Raw genomic sequence first — 21,042 nt, forward strand, 5'->3', positions numbered from 1 at the left:
TAGTATTTCAAAAGTTATTTCCAGCAGCAGTAAAAGTTGTCAAATTTCGACTTTTTTAAGGGGAAAAAAACAAAAAAACTAACACTACTGAACTTTCTTTTTTGTTGCATACAAGGGTGGTCTAAAAAAGTTCTTGGCCTCGTCCATAGATGGCAACACTATTGACAAGAGATTTTTTTTTTCTAAGTTGGTACATCTATCATAAGCATCCATGTGGAATTGCAAGTCATTCTATCAAGTAGTTTGTTTTATACAGTAGTCTGAAGCAAAAGTGTTGTCTGTATCCCTAGAAATGGATAATGAGTATCAGGAGGTAATAAAATTCTTTGTAAAAGAAGGTTTAACGCCAAAAAAATTTATTCGAAGTTCATAAAAGTTTATTGGTACTCTTCTCCTTCATTTTCAACAATTAAGAAATGGACTGCCAAGTTTAAACGTGGCTGTACCAGTCTTGAAGATGATTCACGTGAAAAATGTCCAAAAAGTGTAACACCACCAGAAATCATCGATCAAGTGCATGATATGGTATTGGATGACTGGCGAGTCAAAGTGCGTGAAATTGCTGAGACTACAGACATTTCAAAAGATCATATAGGATATATTTTGCATGAAGAATTGCACATGAAAAAGCTTTGCGCAAGATGGGTGTTGTGCTTGCTCAAAGCAGATCAAAAATGCACTCGCATGAAAATCTCTGAACAGTGCTTGGAGCATTTTAACAAGAATAAAACTGATTTTTTGCATCGATTTATTACTATGGATGAGACTTGAATTCACCATTACACACCAGAATCCAAACAGTAGTCAAAACAGTGGATAGAAGCTGGTTGTTCAGCACCAAAGAAGACAAAGTTGGTTCCATCAGCAGGAAAGGTCATGACATCGGTGTTTTGGGATGTTTAAGGTATTTTGTTTATTATCTTGAAAAGAGTAAAACAATAACCAGGGAATATTATTTCAATCTTTTAACCAGACCAGACAAAAAAAATCATGAGAAAAGAACTGGTTTGCAGAAGAAAAAAATCATCTTTCATCAGGACAATGCACCTACCCACGAAGGTGTTTTGGCCATGGGAAAATTAATGGATCAGCACTATGAATTGTTGGAACATCCACCCTATTCCCCAGATTTGGCTCCCTCTGACTTTTATCTCTTCCCAAAACTAAAACTCTTCCTCGCTGGTCAGCGTTTTTCTTCGAATCAAGAGGTGATTGCAGCTGTAGAGGGGTATTTTGCAGATCTTACTGAGAACCGCTACAGGGACGGGATAATAGTGCTGGACTATCGCTGGAATAATGGTATTAGTCTTAAGGGAGATCATGTTGAAAAATAAAAATAATGTTGAAATTATAAATTCAATTTTTCACTGTTAGACCGAGAACTTTTCAGACCACCCTCATACATATCTACAATAAGTTGAACAGCAGGATTGGCAACTAAAACCAGCAGAAAGCACATACTTGCTTCCCTTAGCATAGTATACCAAATACTGGCAAGAATATATTAGGATCTCTATTGTAAATTAGGACCTCTGTTGGGATTAATCTGCATCCCACAGTGGACAGAGATAATCCCAGCACAGAACCCTAAGGAACAGCATACCTGTTCTTTAGTCTCTATTTTTTAATTGTGAGATGATAGAGGATAAATATTATAACAGTCTAAATAGTATTATAAATAACTATAACAGTGTCTCCACAGCATGGTCAGTAGTGACAATGATCTCAATATGATCAGAAACACCAATTTGAAATGAGTCTATGATATATATAGAATATATACGAATATATAGCATCTAAAGAGGGTTAGCTAGTTTCAATAACAGAGATAGCAGGATTTTCCTCCTGAAAAAAAAGAGACAAAACTGCTGAGAGAAGATACGAATTCTCTTCTCTTAGCAGTTTTTTCTATGTTACAGGAGCTGGCAGTGTATATAGCAAATAGGATTAACCACTGTATCGACCTTGATATATATATATATAAATAATTTCATGGATGCAAAGTGTCCATTGAAGTCAATATAACCTTTGGATATTACAGAAATAATATGGATATTATTACCATATATTACCAAAATCAGGTTTATAAAATGCTATATCATTTGTCTAACAGACTATCAGCTGTAATATATAAAAGGAAGAGAGATGGATAATTAAAGGTAATTAAGTTGAAAGATGAAAGCTAATTAACTTGGTAGTATTGGTTGATCTTTCTGCCTGCATAATAATAATAACATAATAGCCCTCAAAAGATATTATTAAATTAAAAATAAGACCAGAACAAATCATAAGTTCCACATCCATATTTATTGTTATGATAATGATAACATAATAAAATAAAAATCAGCTGTAATCGTTTTTATCAAATCTCAGAAAGCCTCAAACAGACTGCAATATGTTTTTTTTTTTATTTATTTATTTCAATAAAGTATAAATATTAAGATATGGATTCAACGAGAAACTGTTTCTTTCTTGAACATCCTTTTTTTTTAAAATCAAAATTGATGTCCAATAGGATGGTCTGAATGTTTCAGAGCACTCAGAGTTAAAAAAGCACTGACAGAAACCATCTAAATCCCTACCAAAAAATCCATTATATTTGCCTATAAAAATGCTGTAAATTTAAAGCATATGCATTTCCTTCAGACTAGAGTAAACAATAATTAAACTATATGTAAAATATTTCTTCATCTTTCCCCTACCACACTGCTTCATAGAAAAGTAATTAATGCTTTGATACAGTGGTTAATTATACATACATCATCTGGTATTGCACATCAGCTACATGTATTGTCAGTTCTCAACCCAGTTTGTCTGTTCTGTAGGCTTAAAAATCCAAATTTATGGAAGGAAACTCCTGACAACTCCGTATGCAACTGGCTAACTCACAATGAGTTGAAAATCCCTTATAAAGACTGCACATGTCATGGATGACGGAATTCAAGCCCAAGTCTTCCCAAAATGTAAAGGCACTGTCACTACTGAGCCACAGAGGCATTATTACATAAAATATCATTACTGAATATTACCTGAGGAAGATGGTAAGGAACCAAGATAAAGAAATCATGGACAACACACCAAGAGGTTCAAGTTTGTCATACAAATCAGGCAAGTGATCCTTCGTTAAATCTTCCAATACACCTGCATATGTAATATAATATCATATTGATATAATACTCCTCACAGGGCAAGAAATTTTTGAGATTTTAAAAATGCAGCATGCAGAATGGAATAACTGGAAAGCATTATACTAGAAATACAAAATTATAGTATTCTTTTAAATTTTAATATATTTAAAATTCAAAAAAATTATAAAATTAAAATGTACACACACACCACAAATATTGTACTGGAAGTAATAGAGAATAATATCATTTATTCTTCATTCACTGCACTATTTAAAATGAAATGTTTTATTACTGAAAATACATAATAGTACTTTCTGTCTATCCAGGTTTTCATCCCACAAAACAGGCATACTGTTCAGAAAAACACACACAATTTACAGACATGATATGCAAGCCTCAGTCATAAATCCAAAGCAACCAATCTATCCATCCATGAATTAGTGTAATATAGGGCCGACTAATACTTCACACTTGTAGAATTACCACAAAAAATAAATAAATAAAATCAATATCACTGGCAGTCAAAGGCTTGGCACTTAGAAAATGGGCTTTAGTCTAGAACAGACTCTTTAAAAATTGCAGCTGTGCTGCTTGTATGAAATTTGTTTTATCCAATTCTGGAATTTTTGTTTTATGAAGGTTGTAAAGAAAATTAGCCTTCTCTGCACCATCCCCCCTTTTTTTTGAAACAGATCCATATAACAGTATAAATTAAAATCATCATTCATTAGAGCTATTCAGATTTGGTATAAATATTTCACATTGTTTTCCTACCATTTCTTTACCTCGGGGATGCGAAGGAAAGGTAAGGAGACTGCATAACTAGCCAGTCTGGTTGGCCGAGTGGTTAGCATATCCGCTCTCCAGCCAAAAGGCTGTGGGTTCGAATCCTGCCATGAGCATGGATGTTTGTGATTGTCTGTGAAAATTCTAGTGGTGGATGGCAGTAGATGGCGTTGGTATAGTTGGTGGATTGAGTGGTGGAGACAAAGTTGCGGAGAAGGTGCCCCTCTCTTGATGAGTCTTTGGACTCCCTGGAGGTGTCACGTAATAATAATAATAATAAAACTAAGTTCCTGACCACAGAAAACATTCCAAGCTGAATGACATTCATCAACAAATGGAATACTACAAAACCGAAAGCATGAATTACAAAAATGCACCATATATGATGTAGATGAAGCATTGGGAGCAACATAAAAAAAAATAAATAATAATAATAAATAAATAAAAATAAAATAAAATAAAAGTTCCTCCACCATGTACATTCTCATGAGAAACAACCACAGAAAATCATGACCACTCTGGTTTCAACTTTCTTGGACTTTTTGATAAAAATTCCCTTATCACATTAGCTAAATATGTATGATACAAAGCCATCCCTTCATAATCTAACCTACTTCAATGCATTTTCTACAAAATTACAGAAACCAGTATGAAAAAAGCTTGTACACAATTGTACTCTATAAATTACAGATACTGAATAGCAAAAATAAATTTAACACCAATCTTTCTTTAAAAGTACATGTATGATTCTCATAAAATTAATAGGTTAAGGAGGCCTAGGATTTCAACAAAATTTGATGGGATTACCTTTATATTTTACCTCTTCACTGGCCTTACTGTTTAAGTGGACAAACACATCCACTTTCCAACCAATAAGGCCACAGATTCAAATGCTATTGTGGGCATGAATGTCTTCAGGTGGTGAATGAATTTTATCACCCAATATGAAACCATCATCTGGCTCACAGCAGACCTCAAGGTATTAGACAAAGTTTGACATTTGAGTTGTAGCCATCCACAGCTGTAAAATGTGCTATAGGTTTATAACCCTTTATGGGTAGGATTCAGATTAAAAGAAAATAATAATAATGTTGCAAATTAATCCTGGTTAGAACATATTATATCATAGCTGGAGTTATACCTCAAGAAGTGTCATATCAAACTTATAGTATGCATAAAATCATATACTTGTATATTATTTTATGCACATATTATGTCCAAAAATTATGAAAGAAAAGTGAGAGAGTGAAAATTGTAAGTTTAAGATAAGAGACAGAGATGGATTTGGCATCAGGAGTCTGGAGAAATTATATATTGGGATGAGACCTAAAGCAGCAAGTCATGGAAATCAAGTCGGGCTGGAATGGGAATCTATATGTAAGTTCAGCTAAGATATGCAAATATGATATATATATTTTTTTAATGTTGAGTCCATACACGAGAGGTTGGTTGATCAACCTATAGTACATTAGTACTATAGGTTGATCTATAGGTTCTCTCCCAAACTAACTACCACCCATACCATGTATGGGTGGTAGTTTGGGAGAGAAGGTACTTGTTCACATTTGCTTTGAATGACTGTATATTGTATTTCCTGGGAAACACAAGGGGAAGACTGTTCCACAGCACAGCAGTTGCATGGATGAAGGAGGAGGAGAAGAAACTTGTACTGTGGGTTTCAAGGTGCACTGTGAAGGGATGTTGAGCAGCAGCTGCACGTATTCCAATGAGCTTAGTACTAAGTGGGGGAATTATTGATGCTATTTCAGATTAACATTTTCCATGGAAACATTTGTAGAATACACATAGTGTGGAGACCAATCATCTGTGTGAAAGTGGGGGTGAGTGAGTTGGTAAGAGACTTATTAATGATGGGTCATTAATAAGTCCGATTGCTCTCCTCTGTATTGAGTAGAGCATTTTGAGGGAACCTTTGGGGGCCCCACCCCATATGTGAGAGCAGTATTCAATGGTTGGGCAAATTTGTGATCTGTATAAGGTTAACAGCTGTTCAGGGGTGAAGTAGCACCATGAGCGAAAGAGAAATCATAGTTTTTTGAGGCTGAGGATGCAATGGTTATTATGTGTTTATGCCAGGAGAAGTTAGATGTGAAGGTAATTCCTAGAAGAGAAATCTCAAATTGTATGGAAATTTGGGTGTTATCAAAAATAATACTGGGAGAAAATGGTTCTTTTTTATGGGAAATAAGAAGACAGTACTGGTCTTATTAGCATTGAAATTGACTAGGTTATCTGAACCCCATTGGAGGATGGCTTGGAGATCAGAATTGAGGGCAGTGGTGGTTGATATTCTGTAGGTTGGGGTGAGTTGTGTTGAGTAATGCTTATCATAAGAAAGGGAGGAGTGCAATGTGCTGTCATTTGCAAAACCGTGTATTGGGTTGGAGGTAAGATGAAGTAGATCATTGATAGAACAGGGTAGGAAGAAAGTTGGTGAGAGGACAGAACCTTGTGGAACCCTGGCATTAGTTAGAATTTGATAGAAGACGGTTGGTGAGAGGACAGAAACTTGTGGAACCCCAGCATTAGTTGAATGGTGAGAGGATAAGAAACCATCCATCATTACATATAGGGTGTCCAGACAGAAAGCTGGCAATCCAACTACAGAGATAGACCAAACGATGGCAGCTTGCTTAGTAAGCCCTTGTGCCAGACCCGTTCAAACACCTTGGAGATATCAAGTGCAATCACTTGAGAGTCACCAAACTTCTCCATGGCATTCGTCCGGTGGTGGGTGACAAATGTGAGCAGATCTCCTGTTGATCGGAAGCAATGGAATCCATATTGACAGTTGTTTATTAGATGGGTAGCTTCAAGGTAGTGTAGGAGTTGGGATATGAATGCAAATGAGCTTGATTATGAATCTGGTGAAGGAGTGGAACTGTACTTTGAGTTCAGACTTTTTTTTGAGTGTGTCTGCAGATGAAAAAAAGAGAGACTTGCCCAACCAGACTTCAGATAACTATACAAATAAGCCAGGAGCATTAGGAACAAAGAGACCGAGGTTTGTTGCTCTGGTCAATAAGTTGTAACCTAAGATTGTTGACATTAGTGAAATCCGGCAATCAGTCAGGTGTAGTAACTGACAAGTGTAAAGGATATAACATTTAGGAAGGACAGAAAAGAGAGAGAGAGGGGGGGGAGGGGAGAGAAGCAGATTGCAACTGATGATATCAGATGATTTTAGACCGGTCAGGGTTTCTACTCTAACTGGACTCAAACAATAGCAGTAGTAATGTCTCGTGTAGCAGTGACTCTGAAGCTATCTATCTGCTGGGATGCAGAAGCCAGCAGGATGAAATATATAGTGGATGTTGTTACATACCAGGCAATTCAGTTGCTGAGGATGAAGAAATGCATTTCTGAATTATCCTGATAGGTATTAAAGTCACCGATTAATCATAATGGGTGACTTAAACTGTCTGAATGATGATTAAGTAGCGGACAAAACTCGTGACAAGAATGAAGGAGAATTTACTGAACTGTTGCGAGAACTTTCTCGAGGAGCATGTGAAAGAAGTGGCTTGAAGACAAAAAGTATCAGATTTCATCATAGCATGAAAAGCAGATTTCAATTAAAGATGTGACTGTATCGCTACCAGTGGTGATGAAAGTGATTATGCCACATAGACTTGGGAAATAGCTGTAGCTAAGTACATGACTGATCATATACTTAAGTATATGATCAATCATGTATATAGCTAAGTATATGACTGATCATATACAGGGTATATGCATGCTAAACTACAAAGCTGGAAAGTATGATAAACTCAAGAGAATACTATGATCAGTCTCCTGGTATCTGTTACTGAATGGAAAGGATATCAGCAGTGCAAAGGAATCTCTGAAAAGATGCTTAAATAATTTGGTACCTGAATGTCCCTAGAAACTAAAGAACAAATAAGGCAGGAGAGAAACAGATATCCAAACTTATTAAGCAGTAGTAGATCCATAAGAAGTGGATGATGTTCAAGGAGTATCATGATAATAAAGGAGAGAGGAGTTGTGAACTATACAAAGTGCAATCCAGATATGGAAAGTATTGTATGGAAAGCTAAGTCAGAGTATTATTATTATAATAACAACGGATGTCTCCAGAGTCAGAAGACTCATCGCAGGAGACCCTACATTGACATACCAACCATTATTCACGCGATACCTATCATCCTTTAACTTATTCATAGATGTAGCACTCTCAACCACCTAAAGCAACATGTTCCCCCACCCTCCAAGCAAAAAATCTAGTCCCAAAACCCTCGTTAACCACACTCATACACAATTTTCACAGATGATTCCATGTTCTCTCCCTTCCTGCACTGTACAGAAAAAAGTTATCAGTATCAATCCTATAAAACTCCTTTAATAACTTATATTGTTCTGTCATATATCCTCTCCTATGCCTGTCAGCAGGGCCACCCCCTAGGAATTTTTCCACCCCTTCTCCCTTATTTTTCGTATAGTTTATGCCAACTTTGTGGCCCCGTGCAAATGCACGTCTTGCACCGTCAGTAGAGCCGGTCCTGCCTGTCGGCTAGTTTTTGGAGCACAAAGGCCTTCCATAGGAAAAATTCCACAGACCTGCAACAATCTTTTTCACTCGCTTCAGGATCCTATTCGCCACTTCTTCATTGCTAGGAATCCAGATGACCAGATATGTGGGGGTAGTCCAGATGCGGCCTCATTAATGCCTTATAATGCCCTGTCATAACAATAACTTTCCTAACCCTGCTTGTCAGTGTGTTCTTCAGTTCAAGTCAGTTCAGCCAAACTAATCATGCCTTTGACATATTTGTATAATTTCAGTCTCAGCTCAGAAAGATTCCCCAGAAATGGTAAGAATGTGTGATAATATCTTTACACAAGGGTAGTGCAAAGACTGATATGTCAATCATCCTATCAGTAGCTCTGGAGTGGCAGTAAAGATTGTGTAGAGAATTTATAAGAACTCACATACAGAAATGAGTTCACATTTTTTGCAAGGAAAAGCATTGGCTTACTAAATGGAGGTCATGTTTGAGCAATTTGATCTTATTTTATAATAATGTTACAGATGATTTATTTAAAGGGAATGAATACACTATGATACCAGGCTGTCTGTCTGTCTGTCTGTGTCTGTGTGTGTGTGTGTGTGGGAGAGAGAGAAACAATTATTACTAACTATTATAATAACAGAATTAACTCACATAAATTATTCTTTATTCGTAGAATTTTCACCTGAGTATCACAGGCATCATCATTAGGAAATTTAACCTTAGCTACTTAGGTGGCGCTTTGTGAATATAACAGTTATTGTTTAATTAGCCTTGTACCTGTGCTGATGATGCCAGTGATACTCAGGTGAAAATTCTACGAATAAAGAATAATTTACGTGAGTTAATTCCGTTATTATAATAGTTAGTGATATGTCTACTCACGGTATTTCCTTACTGAAACTTAGAAACAATTATGCAATGCTAAATGAATTTAAACATCTCCTTGGTCCCATTAGATTCTAATGAGACCAAGGAGATGTTGAAATGCATATGAATGTCAGAAGTATCAGAAATAAGGAAGAGAAGGTTTGGAATTGGCTAGCGCAACTTGGCCAAAAATAACACACAGTAGTGAGACCTGGTTGACAAAAAAAACTATATAGTTGTTGAGACAGAATGTAAAGGGTATTGTATTTTCAGGAAGGATACAGTATAAGAATAGTATTGCTGATGATAGCTTAAGAACTACAAACAAAATTAGATGTTAAAGAGGATTTTAGTTCTGGAGGAGATGGATCATTTGAGGATGTCTAAGGTGTGTGAGAGAGAAATAGGACAAAAGATACTGTTGGTTGCTGCAATAGATTGGGGGGGGGGGGGGTTTCCACAGGAATATGTAGATGCCATGTATTGGCAAAATAGTACAATGATTGGAGACTGATAAAAATTGGAGGGAAGAAAGTGGGCATGGCAAGATGGAAAAGTGGAATTTATACAGTTGCTAAGGGATAATTACCTGAAACATCTTATAGAGGAGACCAGGGGTTTGAGAGTGCTGGATCTAGTAACAGCATCAGAAAATATATCCATAACCAAGGTATACACTCTGCCTCCAATTGAGGAGAGTAACCATGCAGTCTTAGTTGCAAAAACATGTGAAATCTGTCAAGAAAGGGTTTGTGTTGAAGTATAAAGCTGTTGATAGACTCAGAAGGCAACTTGGAGCAGCGCCATGGCTTGAAAAGCTATAAAGAAAGAAAGAATGTCAGTAATGCATGGGAAGTGGACAGAGATTGTTTGAGAGAAGCAGTATCAGACTGAATCCTCAGGTTAGGAGGATAAACCAAGTGGGAATTAAGTGAGTAGAGATATAAAGCAAGAGGGGAAGGGGTGCTGTGTGAAGGAAATATAAAGAAAAAGTAATCAGCATACTCATGAGCAGTACAAAGTGCAAGCAAGAAGGGTGACTAGTATGGTAAGAAAGGGTAAATAAAGCCAAGGTCAAATTCTTGTAGATAAGCTTATACGTTGGTTTCACATTGCTTTTAAATTTTCAGGAAATGACAACATATACTAGAATATTAATTATAAAAACTTTAATTAATACCTTCTTATAGTTCGACAATGTTACATTGGCATCATCAGGGATCACAAAAATTAAAAAAAAAAAAAAAATTAAAAAAATTATATGTGCATGTAGGCACTGAGCCAATGAGGATGAATAAAGGCAACAGAAGTCAGTCCTAGAGCCCTAAATGGTGTCCCCCTAGTGGGCTAAATTGGGTAGTGCAAATTTCGGAAAGTCTCATGCACCCACATTTATTCAGATTTGGAAAATTTTTCAGAGCTGAGACAGATCCGATGAATAGTCTTTCATACTTGTATTTGCTGCAGTGTAATCGAGTGGCCTTCTTCCAGCATATCCTGTGGTGGGTGTCCAAAGCATGGTCAGCAAGTCCTGAGTGGCTATATTGGTGGAACCAGATGTATACCTTGTGTTTGGATATACTGGTATTGGCTATCCTGCCTGTTTGGGTGTAGTAGGACAGTTTGCAACTGCAAGGGACCCAATATACTCCTGGCAGGTCTAGGGGGATGTGGCTGATCTTTGGTAGAGCAGAAAAGAGATGCCAATTTCTTATGTGGTCTGTAACTGGTTGTAAGGCCATATTTCCTTAGGATTTTAGTTGCTTTTTCGAATGTGCCCAGATATATGGAATAGTGATAGATTTTGGGTAATTTGAAGGAGGAGGGGATGGTGGTTGCAGTTACATGATTGTAATATTTTTTGTGGGAATGTAGCCATTGGCTAAGAAAGTGCTAATGATATGGTCAAGTTCAGTAGTTGGGGCACTGTTAGCCGACCTGATTAATTTTGTCCTGTTATATAGGGTTTTTATAATCCCATATGGTGAATGTATCTACCTGTATGTGTAGGTTTTCTGTAAACAGAGTATGCCAGGAATTCATCAGGCTGGTGTGTAATCAGAGTATCTAGGAATGAGAGACTGCTGTTGTTTTCTTTTTCCAAGGTAAACTGGATCCTGGGGGGGGGGGGGTTGATTGTTTAAGTGTGTTAAAATTCAAAGGTCAACATAAAGAAGTTGGCCAGGGGTGGAGAATCCATGGCAGTCCCCTCATTGAATTCTCATAGAATTTTCCTTGCCAAAGTGAACTGAAATAGGGCTGAGATATTGGGAGGAAATATGGCTTCGATGAGGTCTAAGGTATATTTCAGTGGGACATTGGCATATAAGCATGTGCCCTTTATGAGTGATGTTGGCTAGCCTTAGCTATTGGGTGGGAGGCCTAAGAATTAAAGTTTCCCAAATCTTGACAGATTTAAAACAATCATATTTATTAAGATTAGACAGTTTTTTTTGTCATGTTGTACCATCATTTTCTATACTTGAACAGAATGGGCAAGGAAAGATTAGCAAAACAAGTATTCTCTGCCAGGTTGGCAGGAAAACAACCAAGAGGAAGACCAAGATATAGGTGGATCGATACAGTACAAAGTGCCTTAGACGAGAGAAATATAAGATCTGATAATATTGGAGTCTTGACAAGTAACAGACTGATTTGGAGGAAAATTGTAGATAGGAAGTTAGTAATGATGTAAATCTTTCATGTAGTACTATTACATCCTGTACACCCCTTGAGGGCACATGTCAGGAATTTGATAATGATGATGATGACAGTTTTTTTTTTTAATCTGCTGCTGATTCTAAAAAACAGTGTTTCAAACGTTTATTTGTTGTTGTGAAGCATAGTAGTTTCCTTCCATTTGACTCTGTGCAATCCAAGCATGGTTAGCTAGACCTGACTAAAATGCATAATAAAATAAATATAATTTGCTTTTATTTTTTATTTGATTTATTTGCTTAAATTATGGCAGTGGATGTATATTTCATGTTCTTCTGGGCATATGTTTACAGATCTCCCAGTTTGACAATAATATGATTGCAAGAACAAGAAACCCTATAAACACTTAGAACAGAGAGAGAGAGAAAGGAGGTAGAAGTACTTTGGAAGAGCAAATGAAGGTAGAAAGCTTTAGATGAGGTTTCAGTGCAGTACAGAGATTGTGCTTTTTTAGAGTTCTATTTTTTCTGAGGTGTCCCAGCTAGAAGGAACAATGATAACATTGCTACAGTCAGGGAAGAAAGGAAATGAGAATAACAATTAATTTGCCGTTCTTATTGACATTGAACAAGAAGGTCTGAAAAATAAAGGAGCATTCAACAAACAGAGATTAGAGGCCCTGTTAACAAGAGTTTGATAATACCCTATTATTGAGGGAGAGATTATTGGAGAGTTTGAGTATGTATCTACTAGTGTGTATGTGTGTGTGTGTGGGGGGAGGGGAATCTGTAAACAAAGAAAGAACAAGATTGCCATTGGGAAGACTTGTGATTAAAGTATCTAGAAAAGGCAGGCTATATTTTGACTTCCCATCTTTAAAGATCCATTTTATAGTCAACATTTCCAAACAGTGAAGTCTTCTTGGTGATTTCATCATCATCATCAAATTTCTGACATGTACCCTCAAGGGGTGTACAGGATATGATAGTACTACATGAACAATTTACATCATTACTAACTTCCTATCTACAATTTTCCTCCAAATCAGTCTGTTACTTGTCAAGACTCCAACATTATCAGATATTATATTTCTATCGTCTAAGGCACTTTGTACAGTATCAATCCACCTATGTCCGCCCGTTTAGCCTAGTGGCTGTGCGCTTTGCAACCACATGACTGGTGAAAGGGTGTCCCAGGTTCGATTCCTGTCGAAGACGTCAGGAATTTCAGGATCTTCCTCAGCCATAGCCAAGATAGCTGGTCTCGTGCACCGGCATTACAGTTTTTTCTGCAAGTTTATATGGCGTTTTTCATCCCGCAAGAAGGCAAACCAGCCACGTGAATACACACAGATCTACAGCCATAAATACTTAACTCGCCATGGGGGGGGGGGGGGCTCAAATCGACCCAATAGGGACAGGGGAGAAAACTCCATACGAATAAATAAATCCACCTATATCTTGATCTTTTTCTGGGTCATTTTCCTGCCAACCTGACAGAGAATACTTGTTTTGCTAATCTTTCCTTGCCCATTCTGTTTAAGTGACCTACCACCTTAGATTACCTCTGCTAACACATTCCTGGATGAAGACAATGTCAAGTTCTTTCCTAATATCCTCGTTTTTAATATGATATTGCCATTGATGCCATCTGTTCACGCCTCTAATCTTTCGCAGGACTCTCATATCTGCGGTCTCTAATCTTTGGTCAAGTGTTTTACTTCTGACCCAGCTCTCAGATCCATAAGTTAAAACTGGTTTGAACACTGTCTTGTATACAGCTAATTTAGTGTTCCGACTAATTTCTCTCTTATTCCATATAAATTTATTCAATTGACTTCCTACCATACCATACCAGCTTTGTTGATTCTATTGTCTATTTCCATATTTAATTTATCATCTTCACTAAAAATCGTCCCTAAGTAGCCGAAATGTTTTACATCACTCTACTTGACACTGCCTGCTATTCAAGAAGGTTAGCCTCATATTTAATGTTGAATACTATGGATACTCCTTCTTTTCTTTGATTGTCATTGCCTGAATATATCATTTTGTATTTATTGCTCAGAAAGATCTCACCAGTTTTAGTCTTTTTTAGTTTCAGTCACCCCTATTATGTTGATCTGGTACTTATCTAATTCCTCCGCTAGCTCCATTTCTTTGCCATTCAGGCTTCTAATGTTGATAGTACCGATCTTTAACTCTGGTGATGTTGAGTTGGGGTGTGTTTTCAGATTTGTTCCAGTAGCTGACTTTTCGCTGTTCGCCCTGCTTCCCTAGCGAAAGCAACGGGGGCCTTGTTTAACTGGGCGATGCCCCAGCCGGCATGAAATTTTGTCATGTTGTACCATCATTTTTTATTTTGGTTTAACCAATAAGAATACAATTTGGTCAGCTAAATCCCAAATTGCCAGCCCATCCTTGTTCGTTCAGTATCCAGGTAGATACCCAACAGGGTGCACCACGAGAAGGTGAGGATTGGACATTAGGTCAGAAGCCCTGGTCGGCTCTCCACATTCCTTTAAAGGCTATGTAGAGGTCTCCTCTCAGTTATATCCCTCTTGGTGATTTCAATGTCCATAATTATGATTGGCTCCCTTTTTGAAATTTCGATGACCAAGCTGGAAGAGAGGCAGAGCTGTTTGTTGTAAGCAATGACTTAAAACAGATCAAACCATCTCTTACCCAAATTCTTGATGATTGTTTTCACTCATCGAACATTATAATTTTCTTAACTATTTCTCCTTCTAGGTACTCTATTCAAGTGACTGCTCCTCTTGGCAATTCAGACCTATGTTTCATGTCTGGTGGTATGTCCTTCCTTCAGCCACTCACAAACTTGCATGAGTTTTACTCCTCTCCATGGTCAGACTGCTGTTTTCATTCTTCTGATCCAGATACCTGTTGTGATCTATGCTGGAATAGAAACTTTCATACCTCACTCTGTTCAAATTCCCCAATCCATATCTAAACCATGGATCTCCAAAAAGTGTGTTAAGGATGTCTAAGAAAAGCAACGAACCTTTCACAAGTGGCTTAAGACCAAAACACTAGCTTCATTCACAGCCTACACATTGCATGCAAAACTTGTATAATGACCAATTAAAAGGTCAATCTGAATTCAACAAAGATAAATGTAAAAAACTCACTGCTCGTGTCCCAGCAGTTGTGCTTTCTGGTCACTAGCTAAAGCCATCAGGTACAACTTTTTTGTGACGTCACCTAAAGACAAGGTGACGTCACAAAAAGTAGCATTGTGACATCATCTAAAGAAAAGGCTTCAATGACAAGAATGAAACCAAGTCTTGGCTTCATTCTTCTCTTCCAACTCCTACATAGATGACCATGGCAAATTATCTCCTTCCTTGCCTAGAACATTGCATCTCATGTCATTGAAAGAATCTTGAATAACTCAGATATTACAAAGGTCCTGATGGAATTCCACTCAATTGTGCTCAAGAATTGTGCTATTGAACAACTAACACCTGTTCTCTATCATCTATTCATTAAACTGTACTCAGCTGGCATTGAACCTTAAACATGGAAGAAAGTTCCTATACAAACAGTTCCCCACCAAAAAAGGAGATAAATGTTTGCCATCAAACTACTGACCTATTACTCTTACATCAGTTTTGTCTAAAGTAATGGAGAAAGTTATCAACAGTCAGCTTCTTCAACATCATGAGAACAGCTATCTCATTAATAACCATCAGTATAGATTTTGCCACTCCATATGCACAGGAGACCTCCTGGCCTACTTCACTCACATTTGGATCCATTCCACAGAAAGGTCTGGAGAAATTTATGCTGTTGCTCTTGACATCTTCAAGGCTTTTGATAAGGTACAACTTGTTGATAAGCCCTGGCATTGAGGGCTTATCAACAAGTTACCATCATTTGTACTCCTTCATCCTTGTGTAAATGGATCACAAGTTTTTTTCTCAGATTGATCCCTATAATTATGGATGGTGTTCTCTCCTCAAGCTTTCCTATCAATGCTGGTGACCCTCATGGCTCTGTCATCATTTCATCCATCCTCTTCCTGATTTATAAATATGACCTGTGCTCTCATTGACTGCAAGTCAATGAGTCAATGAGAGCACAGGTCATATTTATGGCAAGGCAAACCAGGCAAGGCTCCAGGTTTCGATGGAATTCATTCAGATTTCCTGTTGAAGACAGGCCAAAAAGCTCGACAGTGGTTGGCTTGCTTTTTCTCTGATATCCTCCAAACTGGTAGACTTCCAAAACAGTTTAAGAGGACAAAAATTATCCCCATCTTAAAACCAGGAAATCCAACAACAAACCAGAAAACTACTGACCAATCGACCTGCTTAGCACCTGTTATAAGTTCCTAGAAAGGATCATCCTTAATAGAATTGCCCCTAAGATAACAGAACAAGTCCCAGTGGAACAGGCCGGATTCAGACATAAACGAAGCTGTGATCAGGTTCTGTCACTCACCACACATATAGAGCCATGCTACTGACAATGCCCGAAAACAGCTGCGGCTTTTGTAGATCTTACCGCAGCTTAGGATACAGTCTGGAGGCATGGCGCTGTCTGCAAGTTGCTCTGTGCAGTCCCGTACAGAACAATAGCAAAACTAATCGATAACATGCTAAGCAACCGCCTGTTCCAAGTATGTATGGACGAGAACAAAAGTAAACAAAGAACACTGGAAAATGGACTACTACAAGGGTCAGTTCTGGCTCCCCCTTCTTTTTAACTTATACATCACAGATTTGCCTAATACAGCCTCCAAGAAGTTTTGCAATGCTGATGACATTGCTCTAGCCACCAGACACACCAATTTTACTACAATGGAAGATACACTAACAAACGACCTTGCAGTCCTAGATGAATACTCCAGCAAATGGAGATTACACCCAAATCCTAGCAAAACAGAAGTTTAATGCTTCCACCTGAACAATAACCAGGTTAACAAAGAACTCATGGTCTGTTTCAACCAGAAACTGCTATGCTACAACAGATTCCTGAAATATCTGGAGATCACTCTGGATAGAACACTATCTTTTAAACCACAACTCATTAACACAGCATCCAAGCTAAAAACAAGAAACAATATACTGCAAAAACTATGTGGAACAACTTGGAGTGCCTCAGCAACAATGTTTCGCTGCACTGCTCTTGGCCTCGTTTACTCTACAGCTGAATACTGTTCACCCGTATGGCTGAACAGCGCGCATGTGTATTTGGTTGATGCCCAGCTTAATACCATTATGCGCCTTATTTCTGGAACTGTAAAATCAACCCCAACCTACTGGCTCCCAGTGCTAAGCAACATCCTGCCTCCACACATCTGCAGATCCAACTTTCGTCTACATGAATACAGCAAAATCATAGAAATCCGAAATCTTCCAATCCATGAACACATCCCACCCCTAGAAATAAACAAGCTAAAGTCAAGGCACCCTCCAATCTTGCAATCAAAAAATCTTGCAGAGACAAGTTTCAACATGAAGAAGAAGTGGAAAGAGTCTTGGTGTAACACTTCAACAGGGATCTTCCATGAATTAGTGGACCCAAGGTAGGTCAAAACCTGAAGGTAAACTTCAGGTTTTGACCTACTTCAGTAAACTTGGTCTGCCCTTAACCAAATATGCACCAACCATGGCAGATGTGCAGACCACCTTTACAAATGGGGCATGATTTGTAAGACTGTGAATCACCCCGCCAAACAATTAATCATATTACAGCAGAATGTGTCCAACGTGCATACAGTGGAAACCTGTCAGATTTCATCCATGCTACACCAAGTGCAGTTGACTGGATAATCAACCTAGACATTCAGTTGTAGCCTATTCTTGATTCTTGAGTGTCTCCTTTATGACTGTATTATGGCTTATTATTGTACATATGTCTATTACTATGTCCATATATATTAAGGATTAATGTAATGTAACTTTTCATGTGTGAGTCATACGCTAAATAAATAAATAAAACTGACTGCAAATCCTATTCATAGTTTTGCTGATGATAGCACACTCCACTCATCCTATTCATATGAATGACAGGCTTTGCAGTGCTAAATCATCTCATGCTTCAAGATCATCTATAATAAGTGCCCTGAACACTGATCTTCATAGTATTCAACAATTGGGGTGAAAGCAACCTAGCAAACTTAATTGCTTCCAAAATGCAGTTTTGTTTGTTTTCTCACAAAAAAGAACTCAGATCTTCTCAGCTTACTTTTAGTAAATGCTGAGCTCAATAGTCAAGACCAAATCTCTCTTCTCAGATGAACTCTTTCTCCAAACCTTTCCTGCCCTCACATATCACTTCTGTAACATCAATAGCTTCAAAAAAACTTGGCATCCTTTTCCAGCAAGAGGGTACTTCACTGCCAAACAGTTACTCATTCTGTACAAATCCCAAAGCTGACCAACATTGGAATACTGCTCTCATATATGGGGTAGTGTATGGTGTACCTAAGACCTCCCTAAAAATTCTTGATGCTGTTCAGAAAAGGACAGTCTGGTTGATATGACACTTCTCTTACAGACTCTCTTCAGCCACTATCCCAGAGAAGATCAATTTCTACATTGTGTCTCTTCTACAAGTATTTCCATGCTACTATTCAGCAGAACTACCATCCATTATGCCTCATATTTCTGCAAGATATACAAGAACTTATACTAAAGCTGCTCAGCATCCTTTTACAGTCAAACTGCACTCACTGAATCTGCTACTCCAAGTCATTTTTCATTCTATCCACCTCAATTCTGTGGAACAGTCTCCCCCATGAAGCATTTCCAAAAATCTTCAACAATTCAAGAAGAATATCAACAGATTACTGTATTCCTGGCCCCACCTTTACATAACATATGTTTGCTATGGGCTCTTCTGCCCTTCATATGTGGAGTGTGTGTGTGTAATAATAAATCAATGGTCAATACAACTTTCATGTGTTATTTTCCATATACCAACTAATTAAAAAGAAAAAAAAAATTGAAACAGATTTAAAGAGTGAGTCAATGATGCACCGATAAGTGCAAAATAAAATGATGATGCACCGATAAGTGCAAAATAAAATGATGATGCACCGATAAGTGCAAAATAAAATTAGAAGTTTCATAGACACAAATGAAAGGGTGTGAAAGGATAGAATGAAAGAAAGCAGAGAAAAAAGAGGTGAAATATGACCATAGAATGGCAATGTTTGGAGATTCTGTTATTAAATGTGTGTGAATGAGATGGTGTACACGGTCCATTTTCTGAGAGTTAAGATGAAACAATGACTGATGCTTTGGATATGAGAAGTAAATGAGCAAGAGAGCTATTGCTAGTGGACATGGGAAAAAATGATTTCGGTGGACAGGAGTGAGAAAGCATATTAGGAGGTTACTGAGGAGAGTAATAAAAAATAAGTGTGATAAGAAAGGTTATTGATGCGTTGTAAGAAAATACCATCATCATTCGTTTTCTGACAGTATGAGTGTGAGGTGGAGGTTAGGAAGAGATTTGGTTGGATATTGCTATAGGCTAGGGAATGTGGAGGGTGATGAAGAAACATGTAGGCAACTTGGGTTGTCTGCATGAGAAAGTTGATCATTATAGGTGATTTTAATTATGGTAGCAAGTAGATTGGAATAAAAAAGATAGCATTTGGGAATAAAGGAAAATGAATTTCTTGAGGGTCAACTATCTTAGGCATAAATATAAAATCACACATGTATTACAGTAAAAATGATTTATAGTGCAAATATGTCATTTTATGTGTGTATAACAGTGTAAGCAAAGAACAGAAGTCAGAAATTTGAGCAAAAAACAGCAGAGCACATGCATTACATTAGAATCCCTTAAGGGCATGCAGTAGCATGTTTATTAGGATAACAAATACTATTGGGCTGAAAATAAAATTAAACTATGAAGGAAAGTCAGTAATTACAAATGGTTATAAAAAGCAACCTTTATTTTTTAAACATTTATTTCTCTACATAATCCCCCTTCAATGTTTATATACTTGTCTCACTACTTGATCAGTCCATCAAAACTAGAAGCATCGTATTATTTTGTCTGTTCTCTCAGCCAACTCTACACCTCATTTTCAACCACATAATCATCAGCAAAATATTTGCCATCAAGGTGCTGTTTCAGCAGGCCAAACAGGGAAAGCTGCTTGGGGCAAAGTCAAGGCTGTAAGGTGGATGTTGATAGATTTCTCACTGAAGTTCTTGAATTCTCTCCAAGGTTCCTGAAGATGTATGAAATCTTGCATTGTCATGTAGGAATAATGGTCCTTCAGTAGGACTGGATGTTTTTGGAAAACTGCATCCTGAAACTTCAATAAAATTTCATGGTATGATGTGGGATTTACATTTACATCATAGCTCTGCATCCCTTATCCGCTCCACCAAAGACTAGTCACTTTCCCTAGAATTACCTGGAGTAAACCAGGTACCTTGCAACTATCCTACTATGGCCAAACAGGCAGGACAGCTAATATCAGGACATCCAAACACAAAGACTACATCCAGTTTCACCAATATAGCCATTCTGGGCTTGAGAACCATGCTCTGGATACCAACCACTGAATATGATGGAAGAAAGCCACTTTACTACACTGCAGCAAATATAAATATGAAACACTGTTCATGGAAAAACTTCCCAAACCTCAACAAATTTGAGTGTATGAGACGGCCCCAAATTTGGGAAGCATCATGAGAACATCAGCCCAACAGCCAAGACAAATTTAGCCCGCTAGGGGGCACCTTTAGGACTCTAGGAACAACGTTAGTTACTCGCTTCAGCCTTATTTGCTCATTGTTAGTGCCTGCGTGCACTTATCATAATTTTATGTTCCCATGCAGATGACAATATAACATTGCCAAAATATAGGAAGTATTAATTAAAGTTTTCTTTTAATTAATATTTAGTATACGTTGTAATTTCCTGAAATAATTTAACAGTCATGTGTTACCAATGTATAAGCTAATCTACAAGAATCATACCTCTGAAAAGGCTATCAGTACTGGAAATCCCAAAACAATATAAGCATAAGCTTTCCTGCTGATGGCAGGACCTAGA

General features: G+C 37.6%; 1 protein-coding gene across 2 annotated transcripts in view; it reads right to left on the reverse strand.

Annotated features, from left to right (window-relative positions):
• The window catches only part of Tbc1d8-9 (TBC1 domain family member 8/9), a 571,393-nt gene that overhangs the window by 208,828 nt on the left and 341,523 nt on the right, over positions 1 to 21,042 (reverse strand). For both annotated transcript variants that reach the window (XM_090415485.1, XM_090415484.1), the window contains exon 18: positions 3,030 to 3,141. In XM_090415485.1, the coding sequence (XP_090271611.1) occupies positions 3,030 to 3,141 (112 nt within the window). The remainder of the gene's footprint in view (positions 1 to 3,029; positions 3,142 to 21,042) is intronic.

Source organism: Typopeltis vanoorti, chromosome 3, assembly GCF_054136105.1.
Source record: "Typopeltis vanoorti isolate ZY-2024b chromosome 3, IOZ_Tvanoo_1.0, whole genome shotgun sequence".
NCBI lineage: Eukaryota > Metazoa > Arthropoda > Arachnida > Uropygi > Thelyphonidae > Typopeltis > Typopeltis vanoorti.